This window comes from Coturnix japonica, chromosome 1, assembly GCF_001577835.2.
Source record: "Coturnix japonica isolate 7356 chromosome 1, Coturnix japonica 2.1, whole genome shotgun sequence".
Taxonomy (NCBI): Eukaryota; Metazoa; Chordata; class Aves; order Galliformes; family Phasianidae; genus Coturnix; species Coturnix japonica.
Window position 1 is genome coordinate 67,138,038 of NC_029516.1, and position 16,706 is coordinate 67,154,743.

The following is a 16,706-nucleotide window of genomic DNA, read 5'->3' on the forward strand; positions in this document are numbered from 1 at the left end:
TGAGGTGGTCTTGGACTTGCTCTGCCCTTACAATGGAATTGGATTTATGCCCCTAGTTCCCACCTAGAAGCTCAGGAATGTGACCTTCAGGGACACACAAAATACAAGAATGCTGTCTGCCAATGAAGACCAACACAAAAAAATCTCATTTAGTATCTCAGCCTTTCTCCATAACTGTCACAGCCAGTTCTTCTTTCTCATTTGCCAAAGGTGGTAGCCTCTGACATGTAAAATTATAGATTAGGGTGAAGGAATGGATAACAGTAAAGAATATATATATTATATATATATTCTAAAAAACCTACAGTTGCATTTCTAAGTTTAAAAGACATGTCAGCCAGCAAATCTTTGTTTTAAGAAAACTGAGCAGTTTGATGAGTCTAAAACTTCAATAAAGATGATAGAAATCAGCCTACTTTTATTCCTTGAAACAGAATGCATTTCCCAACCACCCCTGGCATGACACCAACCTGTGCCAGCTGTGAAAATGGCCAAAGATCACCAGGGGCCAGGTGCAGGATCAGTGTCCCAGCAGCTGATGAACCTCTGTGTCCAGGGCACTGTGTGTCACACAAGATCCTTCTCACCAGCAACAGACAGGGTGAGAAGTCAACACAAAGAGATACAGTAGTTGCAAAGAGGTGCAAATATGTTTGAAAAGCCATTGTGTGAATTAAAATCTGAATTTTAAGGGTAGCATTCAAGAGACCTATTTTCCATGTCTCCATCCAACCTAATCATTCCTTGCACATGTGCCATTAATATCCATTTTTTTCCCAGCAGAAAAAAAATATTATATACTGCTATTTATCTTGTCCTGCTGCTTACGAAGCTGGAGCTTCATGCTGCTTTGAAAGAGTCCAGAACTGTATATTAGTCTTGCAGTAATTTGTGAAGCCTTTCTACTTTCCTTGCATTAGAAGTATTGGATAATGCTTGCTTCAGTCATGGCCTTCATCAATTACTACTCAGGTTTTCAGATTCAGAAATTATTTAAAATTTCCACAGTAAATATTTCTTAAACCAAGTTTTAGTTTCAAAGAAATTCCACTAAAAATAAATCTAAACTGCTAAAGAGCAACAAATTCAGCAATTCTATTTTAACCATATCATTCACGTTCTGTGTCATCACTGCTGCACAGCACTAAGGCTCTTGGCTAATGATGAGACTGTCTGCATATTTTGTCTTTTGATGGCTTCAGTGCTTCCTTCCTTCCTCTTTGTATTTTTGTTCTTAATTTCTTTGGATGAAATATTTCTATTTCTTTTTCCATACCATAAAATCAACTGAGTGAAATCTGTGAACCAGACAAAGTAAGTTTAAAGCTATATTAGAGCACAGTTTATTATCTATACTCTTTTTCTTTCTAACTATGGAAGATTATTCCAATATTTTATTTGAAACCATCAGTAAACACAGTGGCATCAATTTCTTTAACCAGTGTCATAGAAACACTGAAAAATATAGGTGGAAAGGGGCCCCTGGAAGTTCTAGTGCGACCCATGATTACAATAGTGTCAATTCCCAAGATGGATCAGATCACTCAGGATCTTGCTGTAGCTTTATCACTCTTGTGGGAAGAATTTTTAATTTCTTTCCAACTAAAATTTTTGCAGTTTGTGACTGTAGTGTATTTTACCCTAAATGACTGATGATTATCTCACTGGATTTTAGTATATATTTTCAGTACAGAAATAGTACACTGCAAATAGGTGTTAGAACAGACCATTCGAACCAACCAGCAAGTCTGAGAAGTGGCACAGGAAAGCGAGGATTCTCCAATGGCACATTTCTGTTCGTACTGATCCTGTTTCCAGTACTAAGAAAAACTGAAGTGAAAGTCAACAGTTCTCCTGGGGGCAAAATACTTCACGAACAGCCTTTAAACTACTGAGTAACCCAGAGGAGCCCATTAAAGGTTGCTGTGCTCCCCAGCCCCACAGATGAAAGAGAGGCTATCATAGTTATCCTACAGGGGGGAAATAAACAAACAAATAAAATTTAAACCAATTGCAACACTTATTTTTGCACACATATCCAGTGTCACACTGTGTCTCTCTCCCTGCAGCTGAGCTCCACTGAGCTGCCTGCACCAGTCCTGCAGCTTGCTGAAACTTGCTAGTGTGCTTCTCACATGAAAAGACTAAATTCCAGCTTTAGAGGGGACTTTTGGACTGCACAAGCTTTCTCAGGTTAGACTGAGAAACTTAAGAGCATTTCAAGAGAAAATAGGAACTAACAGCGATAAAAGGAGCATGCAGTGAAAGAAGGGATGGACTGATGGTACAGGTTCTTGCTACTGGGCATGTGCATTTTATTCTGTAGAGGACTGAAATGAATCAAAGTATTCAGACTGGAATATGAGTACCAAAGCAACCATCAAAGAACATGCAGTGAAAGAATGCAGATATCTCCATGTGAAAGCTCAGACTGGCTTGGCTCTCTAGTTTTGAGAACTAAAAACGCCTGAGAACTAATACTAGTTTCTGTCTAAGAACAGAATTAACTTGAAAGTCTTTCACTGTTAAGGTACCTTTTAAGTTGCATGCTGAGAAATCTAAATATGTATTTAAATATATATGCATACATATGTATTTCAAGCCACAGATAACCAGAGCTTACTGTCACAAGACACTGGGAAAGGACATATAGTACAGCCACCTGTGTCCTTCAAGCAGATTACTTCAGAGTTCACTCATGTACAAAGAGCATGTCCTGCAGCCAAACAGGAAATTTGCTCTCTTCCAGGATGAACTCCCCCCAAACTACTACTGCTCACTTTGAACACTTGCCTCTCACACACTCTTGTGCTGGGGCCCACCCCCCAAATCCTCACCAACTTTTTTTCATTTCTCTTACTCTAAACTAAATCCATCCCTTCATCTACTTACCATCAAGGATATTCACTAATCTATGAGGTTGGTTGTATCTGAGTCCTGACTTGAACTTCAGAAGCAGGTTCCCATATGTGGAAGGGTCTTCTCATCCCCAAATGAATAGATACCACAGCTTGGGAAAATCCATTTCAATAAATGGAAGCATCTCTTTGGAAACGGATGGTTTCAACAGCTCTCACTGTGCATTGTGGTCATTCTGTATTCCACAGTACCTAAGAAAACTCAGACACTGAAATAACAGAAACACTTGCTGTTCAGAAAACACAGCCCTTTAGGGAATGTTTCTGCTTTGACTGGGAGCTCTGCCAGTGATTTTAGATGGAGGAGGAATGAGGCCTTTCATTTCAGTCAGTTGGAGTAGAACAGCACAAACAACATCACAAATGTCCATCTGGGATGTTTTCAAGCAGGGAAGTCAGATTTCTTATCTGTTTGTCCTCAGAATATAATGGAAATATCTGGGCTTTCTGCTTTTACCTATCTATATTGCATTACATTTTGAAAGCCCATAATCTCTAAAATCAATGGTAAAAATCTACCTCCCTTTGGGAATTGCACACCAGAGCTGAAAGTTTATACCAATCTTCTGTCTAACAGGAAATAAAAGAACAAAGAGGGAAAAACAGGCATTTGTCAAGAAAACCTTATATTCTGCACCATGCAGAGAGAAGCATCAAAGAAGCTTCTCAAGCATTGCAGATATACTTGACTTAGTACTTCTGAAACTAGATGCGGTTTGGAAATGCATTTCTAAAATATCTGTTACATAAAGAAAAAGTAAGGAGAAAAGTGTGGAAGACGCAAGACAATATATTTGGCAAGTATACTGCAGAAACTGATAGTACGTGCTGCAGTCCAATATCCAGTGGGCTGTGCTTACTTCATTTGTTTCACGTAGCTGAAGATAGCCACGATGTTTGCTTTAGTCGTGGGCAGTTGATAAGAATGGGACATCCAAGTAAGGTCATTCAGGATGTGTTTAACAGCACCGGGTAAAGTCTGTGGCAAAAGCCCATGCACACACATGCACACATCCACTGCACGTAGCATTGACTTAGTGTGTCATTTTCTTTAGAAAAACTAGTAGAGGGGCACTCCACCTTTGTATTTCTAGTGCTAAAGATGTGATTGTCCCAGAGCCAATTATTACAGTGATTTTAAGGATTAGGAGGGGGAGGAAGAAGGTCTGATTTCTCTCACTCTTTGAAGTGATGCAATGCAAATAAAAGTGTTAAAAGCAGAGGTAGTTTCATATCTGTCCTCCCAAACTCTTTTGCATTCTTTGAAATAACAGAGAGAAGAGGCTTTCTGAGGCCATCCTAAATATTTTGAAACCAAAGGGATAATTCTTCCACTATACTCACACACATGTACCAAGTAGAACCTAGCAGAGAAGACAGGCTGGCTGATGGTGAAGATCTCTCTGCCCCTAGATAACACAGAGTTCTGCAAAAGACAAGACACATGCCTGTTTAAATACAGGTCAATATGTTCTATTAAGCAATCATGCTACAGGTGCTCCTACATGATGAAAGCAGTCTGGCACTGTAAGGGAACATGCATTTTTAATGATAGGTGAGCTCTGAAAGCCAATCCCTTTATATTGAGTTTATGAATAAAAAACTCACAAGATGTCTGCAAAAAAACTGAGAGAAAATCACTTGTAGAAACTTCAGTTTGTTATCAAAAGCTTGCCTTTTCCCTGGAAGTCATCTGCAGTTGACTGAAATGAATAATGGAAATGATTTACTTTGCTAGCACCTGAACAAAGGGTGACATATTAGCTGAGATCAAGGTTTTACTCTTACCATATATTTTGATTTTTAAAAGAAGAATCAAAGCAGTTAAACAAGGATAAAATCAGAGCTTAGGTTGCTCCTGTGACCTTAACTCAGTTCCTTTTACTTTTGGTTTTGAGAACAATTTGCAGTTAAAAGATCGTATTCAATCCAATTACAAAACCTTCCACTGCATATTTGCTTTATTCAGCACAGAAATCTAGGCTGTCCATCTACAACTATTCAGTGTGCTCTGCCCATCTCCTCATGTATCCTCATGTACTTCCAGTACACAGTGGATGAGTGACATGCATGACTTCAGGTGTCACAGCTGAGTCACTTGGTCCAGCTGAATGCCAGTGAGACAAAGAGGGAAGGAGAATGGGATCAAGTAAAATTCTGAGCACCAACAGTTTTCTCAAATACATTTCAACCTGAAAGCTGAAGCCTGTCTTACTTATCCCTTTCTTTCAAGCTGTCTCTGAAGGGAGAATTTTCTTGCTTTATCTTAGTGATACCCAGCATCCACAATGGATGGGTACCTCAGGTTGTCAGCATTACCCAGACACCTTTGCAGGCTGTTTCCAGGGCTGTCAGGTATCCCTACAGGTGGAATTGGAAAGCACAGCAAAACATGGCCATCCTCACGGTAGAGGATGTTTTAGTAACTAAGGCATAGTCCAGCCCTGCCTTCTCCACTTCAAGCTTCCAGATGTGCTCCCAGTGCTATTTTCAGAGCACCCACTTTACTTCCCATCCATTTAAAAGTCTGGGTTCCTCAGAGGAGGGACTACCCTATTTTCATGTTTCAGCACTCTGAAACAAGAATGTCTGTGGAAAAGTAAAATCTATATTGCCATTCATTTCCCAGCAGAGTGTTCAATATATTTGTTTTAGCCCAGCAGCTTATAATCAACAGTCTGGAATTTCGCTGTTAAAGTGAGAATCTTCTGAGAATGCATAACAATTTAAGCACATGAAAGTACTTTTCACTTCTTTGAGATATCAACAAAACAAACAAACAAACAAACAAACAAACAAAAGAGAAATAGGTTCTCAAAACTGACACACACTATGAAATGACCTGAATATTTTTTTTCACCAGAGAACTCTTTCTATGCAGCTGAGACCTCAGAGAGAGTTCAGAACATTGCATAGTAATAAGCACAGAAGGGCTTTATCATGCATATGAAATATTGAATGAGAAAAACTGCATTCACAAATAATATTAATTAAAAAACGTGCCTCTTGTGGAAACCTTTATAACTGCTTCTGAGGTATTTATATCCACATTTCTACAGCAGTCAAATGAAACAGAGAAAAAGAAAAAAAAAATAATAATATAAATACTTATGTTTGAATACCAGACCCCTCCACCCTCCTCCTCCCCCCCCCAAACAAAAAGTGAATAACTTTAACACTAAATAGATACACTTAAAAAGGGAAAAAGAAAAGAAAAGAAAAGAAAAGAAAAGAAAGAAAAGAAAAGAAAAGAAAAAAAGAAAAGAAAGAAAGAAAAGAAAAGAAAAGAAAAAAAGAAAAGAAAAGAAAAGAGAAAGAAAAGAAAAAAGCTTCTTTTTCTTCTTAGATAGCTTTTAAATTAAGATGGAAAAAACATTTCAGACACTATAACCATTGAAATATCTGTAGCCTTGATTGCCTCAGAGTAAAGACAGTTTTGTCTGCCCGCTCAGCTTGACCCTTATACACTTTGGCTAATAAATGCTTCCATTTACACAGGTGCAAGTTTCTAGATTTACACAGGTGTGATAGAAGAATTTGGCAGAGTTCTACTAATTTTAAACTTAAAAAATAATCAGATCTACTATGGTAGTTTTATCAAGCTGTATTCTGTGCTGATGGCACTGCTCCACAGCTGTTGATGGGACTAAGAATTTCACAGTGTCTAACTAAATCCTGTAACTTACTAACTTCTCTGCCTGAAAGCAGTGAATCTAGGACTGTTATGCTTAAAATCTCCAGGCGTCTTCTTAAGAAGTGATTCAGTTATTGCTTTGTGCTCTTTTCATTCTGTATTCATTTCTGAAACAAACAAGCCAACAGCTAAATACAGCCTATTGTCACAAGTATTCCTATCACTGCTGCTTAATCTGTATAGCCAGCATCCCCTTAGTACAGTACTTCTATACAATAAGCAGAACAATATATGTTTCTTAATCAAAAAAGTTGCTGATGAACTGTTGTACATTGACAGGACAAACGAAAAAGCAGATATAGTATCTTGAAACCATTTTAACATCACTTTACACTTATTTCTTTTCAATTTACTCACATCCCAAGCTTGTTTGCTATACCTGAATCAATAGAAATGTGCCATTATGAGTGATTTTACTTTTGATTCAGATCCTAGATCTTCTAGCCATGCTAACCTATGTGGCTCTCTAAAAGACCACTAACCAAACATGCAATGAGGGAACAAACTTCAGATTCTAAGTATTCTGCAGCTGATCTTCAGCTGTTTGGTCAACTCCAAATTATTTAAGTGATTCAAAGAGGAGCAATAAAAAGAAGAGCTTAGTTGGAGTGAGGTGTGTGCACATCAAGTTTCACTTGCTTAAATGAGGTGACACAGACATCAATCCGCCAAACTCACTGCTAAAGTCACACCATAATGAAGGAACAGACCCAGAACAATTTAATCTCAGATTATGATGGATCTGTGATTTTTTTTTTTTAACTTGTGTTTTTGGTTTTAATTTGCTGTTTTCAACTAATCAGAATGTAGTTTAGAAATGAAGAGAGGAGGTAGAAATCTAAATCTGAGGGGAAAAAAAACACAATAAATTTAATGGGTCATTCCTTTCTCTTCACAGAAATTACAGTGGATTGCTCTTTCTGGATTTAACAGTAGAGGCACAGGAAACTTTAAGATGTCACAAGTTTGTCGATAACATTTGAACATATGATTAGCTTTGGTGAGCTGTCTTTAGAAACCTTATATTTCTTCCCCCTACACCTTGCCCAGAGATCCTACGTGCTTTCCTTCCCTTGAGGTTTTGGAAAACTTAAAATGTTGCTTTGACAAAAATCAAGGATGTGGACAAGTTTTTTTGTTTTGTTTTGTTTTGTTTTCCTGTGTGATGTCACTTATCCTGCTCTTCATAAAGCCCTGCAAAGAAGGGAACTTATCTGAGGATTCTTGCTGCAGACACAGACAAACAAGGGAAAGTGAAAAGCGCAAAGGAGTATCAAGTTTCAGATACGGAACAGCCACTAAGAGCTGAGAACCATGACACACACCAGTCCCTGCAGCTGCCTGGAGTATGCGCTGCTTGTGCTGTGTATACTGAAGGCTGCAGTTGCCTTCCCTAACTCCTCTCCACTACTGAATCCCAGCTGGGGGAATGGAGATCAGCTGATGCACTTGTACACTTCTACAGAGAGGAACAGCTTCCATCTCCAAATCAATGCTGATGGACACATCAGTGGTGTTCCTCACCAAACCATTTACAGTAAGTAGCTTATTATGGACCCTCTGTCTTCATGGGAGTAGGGGAGGGGGATCAAGACTTTTGCTTTTTCTATACCTATACAAAATTCCATCATCTTGCCAGGCATACAAAGAGAGGAGCAGAGCTATGGGATCAAAAACATACACAATTCTAATACTCATTTTGTTTAACAAATACTTTGCTTTAAAGAAATATAACAGGTGGGGAAGAGGTATATACATAAGGGGTACAAGGGGTATATAACAGGTAGTTATCTTTGTCTAAGATGACTAAAGTTGTGTGGTTCCTGTGATGCTCTGCAAGCAAAAATTACCTGAATTATCCTTCATTTTATGATTTTACCCATGGTTTCTTGTGGAATTTTTTATTAGTGATTACATTTCCACTGCAATGATAGCATTGCACTGAGAAAAATCACCACAGCAGTTGTGGAAACCAGATTATGGTCATAACATATTTTGGGGTGGAGATATTCGATCTACTAAAATTAGGTCATTTTCTTCCAAATGTATCAAAACCACTCTTTATTGAAGATTGGTTTATAAGAGAAACTTTAGTTATGTGTTTTTAATGCAGATGCATGGCAGAAACTTAGTTGTGCATGGAATGTGGGTAACTGAGTGTGCAACAGTTGATAAAATGGGGGGAAACTGTGAAAGTCCAGATTGTAGTTAAGAAGTGCTAAGCCTTCTGAGTCCATCAGAGGTAATTATTCCCTTTTGTAACTCAAAGGTTCCATTGTAGTTTATTTTCATGGAAAATGCAGGTATTCTTTGCTGGATGCCTGCCTGAACAAATTCATTAGTTTAAAAAAAAAAAAAAAAAAGAAAAGAAAAAGAAAGAAAGTGTAGTTTGGTTTGGTTTGGTTGTCTTTTTTTTTTTTTAGGACAAATCATTCTTAGATAGGATTCCAAAATTGCTTCTCTTTTAACAGCACTCAAATCACAAGTAGCTATGCATCATAAAGTCATTTTTATTACTACTGCATAACATGCCCTTCATCCACACAACTATATTTAATAAGCACATCTTGTAATACTTGTGCAAAATAATATAAGGAACAAAAGACAATTTTAGAAGTTTAATTTATCAAAGAGAAAAAATAACCAAGTTCCCGTATTTCTCTTTTAAGGAATTACTGATGAAACACTTATAGGAATGTATGTTCTGTCTTAATGTTATTTTTCCCATACATCTATGGGTTTTATAAAATTTGTTTTTTGGCATGCTGGGCTATAACCAGAGAGAAGCAAAAGAGAAAACAGCCAGTAAAAATCCATGTTTTGCCCATATCTGTAATGAAAAAAATCCACATATATTTGGAAGGATTGAGTAGGAGGGGTTGAAATCAGTCAGTGGGGTCATGAAAGGGAAGGTGACTGAATTTCTGCCAGGTCACCACTAGCAGTGAGATTCCAGGTAAATAGAAAGTCCAAAGTGCTGTGCAGGCTGGGAGGAGGCTGGATGTGTGCAGCCCTTCTGGGCAGGAACTAAGGGTTACAGAGGGCACACACTCAGTTTAAGAAGATGGCAAGCCATGTACTGTGGTCAGCAGGTCAAGGGAAATTACTTTTCAGCCTTTACTTAGCACCAATGAACCTGGTCTTTTTACATTATTATGTAAAAAAACTCTGTTTCAGATGGACGTGGAGAAATTGGAACTGGTCTAGCAGGGAGTTTTCAGGATAGTCAGTGGCCTTGAACATGAACATAAACAATTTTGGAAAATGTTGAGGGAACTAAGTTTATTTAATGTGGTAAAAAGTAGTTTAAAGTGAATACCATGGGGCAGTCACTACAGGCAGTCATAAAGATGAGGCAGTCAGACTCCCTCTGGTCATGGCCAGAGACAGAACAAAGGAAAAACTGGCCCAGAGTGGAATTTGAGGCTTCAATTGGGATGTTAGAAAAAAAATTTCTTTGGAATGTTAGTGCAGCACTGGAACAAGGGTTCAGACAAAGATCAAGATCAGATCAAGAGATGTAGTGGCATCTCCACTGTAGGAACTTTCCAAGGATCAAACAAAGCCACATCGTACCTGATCTAAGGAGCTCAATAGTCCCAGCTGACATAGAAGATGGGTTCAAATCAGCATGTGGACCAGCAAGGCAAGAGTGTGGTGTCAAATGGGATTCTGGATTTGACATCTTTGCTTTCTCAAAAAGGTGCCTTAATGATCAAGTCTGAGGGTGCTGGCTCTGTGATAATCACAGGTGTGAAGAGTGGACGCTACCTATGCATGGACATGAAAGGAGACATTTTTGGATCGGTAAGTTACCTTTAACAGGTAAAAGACAGGCACAGTCTGCTATATATGATCCATTTCCTCACATAGAGCAAATCTGTATAAGTACAGCAGTAGGATGCAGATTTTGGCAAGCTGATAACCTGCTGCTTAGGTTAAACTTTTTCTCCTCTTTGATTGCACTGAATTGTAGACCTGATAAAGAGTTCATCTGAGTTCCTGCTGGAATATATGAAAGCAGAAAGAGATCCAGTGAGATCTTGCAGACTTGCTACAGTATACATTCACAGTAGTTCAAGCAATGCAGCCCTCTGCTGAAACTAGTGTTGGCTCAATAACACTCCTGTTGAAAATTCAGACATTCGTACTGGATTAACATGAGTTGTCTGAGTTGCAGACCTGGAAGATCAGAAAACACCTTCTGCAATGTCTCATCTGTCTTTTTGTCTTTAACAGGTGCTTGTACTCCACCAAATCCCTTTGTTGACGTTTGTCTTTTTTTTTATTTTCTTTCCCTTCCCTAAGCATTATTTCAGCCAAGAGGACTGTGTGTTCAACCAAAGGACACTGGAAAATGGATATGATGTGTACCAATCTCCCAAACACAATTTTCTGGTTAGCTTGGGCAGAACTAAGCAAGTTTTCTTCCCTGGTATGAATCCACCACCGTACTCCCAGTTTTTGTCCAGGAGAAATGAAATCCCTTTGTTTCGATTCAACACACCTGAACCCCACAGAAACACTAGAAGTGCAGATGTCGATCCAATGGATCCTCACCAGATCCTGATCCCACAGAGAAAGGTCTCTGCATTAGATTCTCTGCTGCAGCTGCAAATGGACTTTTCCCATGTGCCCAGAGAACCCGTGAGAGTCAATCAGAATGATGTAGTCAACCCAGATGACCCACACGCTATGATGGATGCCAGGAGGTATGCTAGTCCTCGCTTCTACATTACAAGATGACGGCAACCACTTGCAAATTGATGACGCAGATGAATATAATAGACAGAAGTGCCTAAAACACTCAACCTGATTTCTAACCCTCAAGGTGGCTGCTAGAAACCTGAAGAACATTGACAAAAACCAATTTTCTTTCAAATTTTGTCCTTATGCATGACAGTTTACTGAAAAAGGGTGTTGCACTCTGCTCTACTGGAAAGAAGGTCCATTTTCAAAAAGAATAATATAAACAGAATATTTTACAGTCTGAAATACCTTTAGTATGCATAAGGAAAACAGAATTCACTTGAATGTAATGATGAACTAATTTTGTGTTACTGATGTATCTGGGGGAAGACATGAGCCCTGGAGGATTTGAAACGCCAGCAGGGGCAGAGAATCTTCTTACTAGCTCACGTGCAAGCACAGCAAGACTAACTTACCAACAGTGTGTTATATCATCATTTAAAACTTATTATATATATTTTTAGGCATTGAGATTGGAGCTTCAGTATCTTTTTGTGCCCATAGGAGTCAAGAAATGACAACTCTGGTATGAAAAAAACAACCAGTGCACAATGTAAACTGGAGTAGCTGACAGGGACCAAATGGTGTCGACAGTCATTTCTGACACCTATTGAACCCAAGCTGAGGTTTGGAAAAAAAGAGAAGTTGAGTCTCACCATTCTCTCAAGTCCTCTGTCATATCTCTCTATTCACTTAATTATAGCAACACAATATGGAAATATAATTCCCAGAGAGAAGTACCAGGATCAGTAGTATGCCAAAATGTTAGTTTATTTTGCACAGTGCTGAATTCTCTAGGAAAAAAAAATCCCCCCAAATTTATGCCTCATGGGCAAATTATTAATGGTTAATGCAGACACATCTAACGCATAAAAATTTATGCATCTATTTAGAAAAGGAGCGTCTAGGTTTGACATCAAAGCTTTTGTTTAATTCTAAGCAGATGACAGATGCTTTATGTCTGTAAGAGTGAAACGACTTTAATGTTATCAGATTTCTAAATGTTGACAAAACCTAGACATCTAGATTGACATATGTCATGTTATAACATAACATAAGTTAGTTACCAAAATGTAGCCTCCATGTATACATTCGAAGCTTACTGATCTTTAGCTAAGATAATTGCAGAGTTGAGATTTTCATAGTAATTTAGGTGAAAAGTGGTTAAATTCAGTATAGCTTCATCGATTTTACTGGAGCTACTTAGAGAATTCTGAATATTGTATACATATTTAGCACTTCTCCTTTATTTCATCAGCTTGTAGTCATATATTCCGGGAACTTTAAATAAGTGTGATTCTGAAAATATTCTTGATATACTCCAGCAGAAGTCAATAGCATTAGAAATCAACAGATGAAGAAAATTCCAGCATAGCAGATATATCTCTGTGTTTTTGATGTGTGTGCACTTTCTTTCAAGGTGCAGATTCTTCCATTTTATTCACTTAGCATGTTTAACAGCGTGACACCAATCTGAAAATGATATGTTTCATCCAACCTTTTTCATAGAAGTAGCACATAAGATGTCAGCTTAGATTCTAGTCTTCCTCTTCCTAGAATTTAAGTGAAGTAACTCACTGAAGCCACTGGAGTTGGAATAGTGTTACAATATCAAAAGGCCAAGTGTGTTGTTTTCATGGAAATTGCTCAAGATTCACTGCAGGGTCTGTCCTGCCAACAGCATTTTAAATAATTCACACATATATATACAAATATATACATGTAAAGTATCTGTTCATCTGCAACCTGCAAACTGTTACATTAGAATAACCACACTGCCTGATTCTGCTGCTACAAAGGTTTTGTCAGATAGTGCAGTTCTTAATTCATACAGGACTAGGATTGGACCAAGTGTTATGTCTCACAGATTATTTATTCTCATCATGTCTATAATTAGTTTTTAAACGAATGAGGTTATTGTGATGGATTGGAGAACTGCAGGTCAGGGGGATAGCTATGTGTTTTCTTGCTTATTCAAAATACTACAAGAATTTTTACCTTGTTGCCTGTACAGTGGGAAGACATGATTTTATGTTCTAGTTTAATAATGTTACTTAATTCCTTTACCATTGCTGGCTTTCTCTCCTTAAGAACTTTCTACTGCAATTACACAAGCTTAAATTTCTCTAGGACTCAGAGTCAGCAGACCTACTGAAGTCTGAATCATGAAAAGTTCTGTCTCAGTCCATATTAAGCTTTGATGATAAAAATCTGTAAGGTTAAAATTCTATACTATCTCTATACCAGTGCACTAGAAGAAGGCGAGAAGTGTTCCTCAGAGATTTAATCCTTATGCGTTGAGTGAATGAACAGTAAATTGTGCTTTATCGAAAGTGTCAGAAGAATTTTTATTTTCCATGGAGATGCTGGCCATCACCAGCTAGTTAGAAAGCATAACTTTTGAAACACTGCAATATTTATTTATTTATTTGAGTGGGTCTTAAGTCCCACAGAATATTTATAAATATTTATAACAATGAGTTGTGGTGACTACTATATTGACTATTAAAATATAATGCCAATAAATACTTCCTTCTCTAGAAATGGCGTGTTTTGTGTTGTTCATTTGGGCCCACTGTTCCTTGCATGAATTTGCTTGAACAAACAGTACTACTTGTACCTGAAAATGTGTGTCCAATGATCCTCTGTGATTCTCAGTGTTAAAAATTGAGAATTCCTGTCTGTTCCATGCAGCACACCTATGAAAACTGGGTGAAACATGATGAAAAAAACAAAGCCTTAATAGGTCTAAACACAAAAACAAAGCCTAAAGTAGGTCTGACAATTGAAGGGATTGTCCTATCTACTGGGATCTGCTTCTTCAACAAAACAGCACCAGAGAACTACCAGATAGCACACTCAAGCTATGCACAGGGAAATAAGAAGCAGCATGATGCAGAGTAATCATGCGGCATAGAAGAAACAGACTTGGAGATGCCAGGAATGTGTAGATGACAACTTCTCGACACTGGTAGTGAGGGAACAGACTAGGGATGTGTTGTTAACACAGAAAGTCTGACCTCTTCAATGACCAGCTTGGAAGTATCCTGTGGATTAGAGTGGTACAATGTAGGGGGGCTCAAGAGAGCTGGTTGACATTCAAGAACCACTTCTTCCAAGCTCAAGATTGGTGCATCCCTAAGAGTAAGAAATTAGGCAAGGCTGGAAGGACACACACATGGATTAGCAAGGAGCTCATGCAGAAATATCAAATGGAATAAGAACATTTAGGAAATGTGGGCAAGGGGTCTAGCCACTTGGGATGAGTACAGAAATGTTTTCAGGGCATGCAGGGATGCAACAAGGAAGGCTAAGGCCCACTTGGAATTAAATCTGGTGAGGGAGGTCAAGGACAACAAGAAAGGCTTCTTTAAGTATGTCAGTAGCAAAAGGAAGACTAGGGAAAATGTGAGTCCACTGCTGAATGAGGTAGGTGCCCTAGTAACAGAACACTGAGTAGGCAGAGCTACTGAATGCCCTTTTTCTTTTAAGACTGACCTTTGAAAATCCCAGACCATGAAGACTGGAGAGAATATCTGGTGAAAGGAAGACTTCCCCTTGATTGAGGAAAACTTTGTTAGATATCATCTAGGTAAACTCAACACACATATTCATGGACCCCAGCAGGATACAGTCATGACAGCTGAAGGAGCTGGCAGAAACGACTTTTGAACAACTCTCTATCTAATCTATGAAAGGTCATGGAGAATGAAATAGGTGCCTATTGGTATTCTGGGTGTATTAAAAGGAGTGTGGCTAGCAGGTCGAGGGAAGTGATCTTCCTCCTCTGTTCTGTCCTGGTGAGGCTGTATCTGGTATAATGTGTCCAATTTTGGACTCTCCAGTTCAAAAGACAGGAATCTTATAGAAAGAATCCAGCAGCAGAGGGCAGTAGAAGTGATTAAGGGCCTGAAGCATCTCCTGTATGAGGAAAAGCTGAGAGACTTGGGTCTCTTCAGCCTTAAGGCTGAGAGGAGATCGTATCTCCATCTACAAACACATAAAGCACAGGAGTCAAGATGATGGGGGTGGAATCTTTGGTGACAAGGATAACAGTTGAACAAGGGGCAACAGACAGAAACTGGAACACAGGAAGCTCCATATCAGTGTCTCTGGAGATATGAAAGACTGACATGGACAATCCACCTGAGTAATCTGTTGTTGGTAACCCGTTCTAGCAGGGGGAACAGACTTGCTGATCTCTAGAGATTCCTTCCAACTTCTGCAATTATGTGATTCTGTGATTAGCACAGCAACCAGACAAAATCAAGGCTGATACTGGCACAGGGCAATCAAAGAAATCAAGACTGTTTGTTCCTGCACTTTTCTAAGAGCAGATATCGCAAAATGAAATAAAGCTAAACAAGCAAACAAAAACAACTAAAACCTTCACCCCTATCTCTGAGCCAGACAAATTCTAGGATGTATAAACAAAAAATCAAGTGACGTTTTGCTAGAAGTGTCTGTAAATACTGACATTAAAGAATGATACTTGAGCAGCAATATGAATAATGTCCAGCTTAGGGCATGAGAAAGGCTCAAGGGCATGAGAAAGGCTTATTTAGCCAAGAGAAGAGAAGGCTCTGGGGAGACCTTAGAGCAGACTTCTAATATTTAACGGGACTTAGAAGAAAGATGCAAAGGAATTCTTTAACAGGGAGTGCTGCTTCTTACTCTCTCTGCCACTCATTGTTAGACTGTCCTACAGGAAAATCTAAACCTCCTCTGGCTGCCCATGCTACTCATACAGCAGTGCACGCCCCTTAGTTTTACTTTTTTGTTACATGATTCATATGGAATGTAATATCTCTGATCAATCAACTGTTCTGGTTCTGTCCCCTCCCAGCTTCTTTTACCCCCTCATCTCCCTAGCTGGCAAGACAGCATGAAAAGCTGAAAAACTGAAACCTCCTTGGCTCTGTGTAGCACATCTCAGCAACAATTAGAAACAATGGTGTGTTATCAACATTGTTGGTTTTTTTTTGTTTGTTTGTTTTTCCTAAAGTATCATATCAGACACTATGAAGAAAGAAACTCCATCCCAGGGCAATACCTACCCTTTATTTAATACAATTTACATCACAAAATCTAGGACGGTTTGGGTTGGAAGGGACATTTAAGATCATGTAGTTCCAACCCACCTGCTACAGGCAGGGATATCTCCTCTAGACCAGGTTGCTCAAAGCCTGGCATCCAGCCTGGCCTTGAATACTTCCAGGGACAGGCCATTCACAACCCCACTGGGCAGCTTGGTCCAGTGTGTCACCACCATCACAGTAAAGAATTTCTTCCTAATATAAAGTTTAAATCTATCCCCTTTCAATTTAAAAACATTTCCTCTTGTC

General features: G+C 38.7%; 1 protein-coding gene across 1 annotated transcript; it reads left to right on the forward strand.

Annotated features, from left to right (window-relative positions):
• Nucleotides 1-7,804: 7,804 nt before the first annotated feature.
• Nucleotides 7,805-12,161, forward strand: FGF23 (fibroblast growth factor 23). The gene is made up of 3 exons (XM_015871292.2): nucleotides 7,805-8,149; nucleotides 10,316-10,419; nucleotides 10,921-12,161. Exons 1-3 carry the CDS (start codon nucleotides 7,927-7,929, stop codon nucleotides 11,356-11,358), a joined length of 765 nt encoding a protein of 254 aa, XP_015726778.1. The 5' UTR covers nucleotides 7,805-7,926; the 3' UTR covers nucleotides 11,359-12,161.
• The last annotated feature ends 4,545 nt before the right edge of the window (nucleotides 12,162-16,706 follow it).

What these genes read in the sequence shown, in the direction of transcription:
- FGF23 (XM_015871292.2), top strand. Translation starts at nt 7,927, where the DNA reads ATGACACACACCAGTCCCTGCAGCTGCCTGGAGTATGCGCTGCTTGTG. An exon ending in TCCTCACCAAACCATTTACA is followed by an intron (nt 8,150 to 10,315) that starts GTAAGTAGCTTA and finishes TTTCTCAAAAAG; the next exon opens with GTGCCTTAATGATCAAGTCT. An exon ending in AAGGAGACATTTTTGGATCG is followed by an intron (nt 10,420 to 10,920) that starts GTAAGTTACCTT and finishes CCCTTCCCTAAG; the next exon opens with CATTATTTCAGCCAAGAGGA.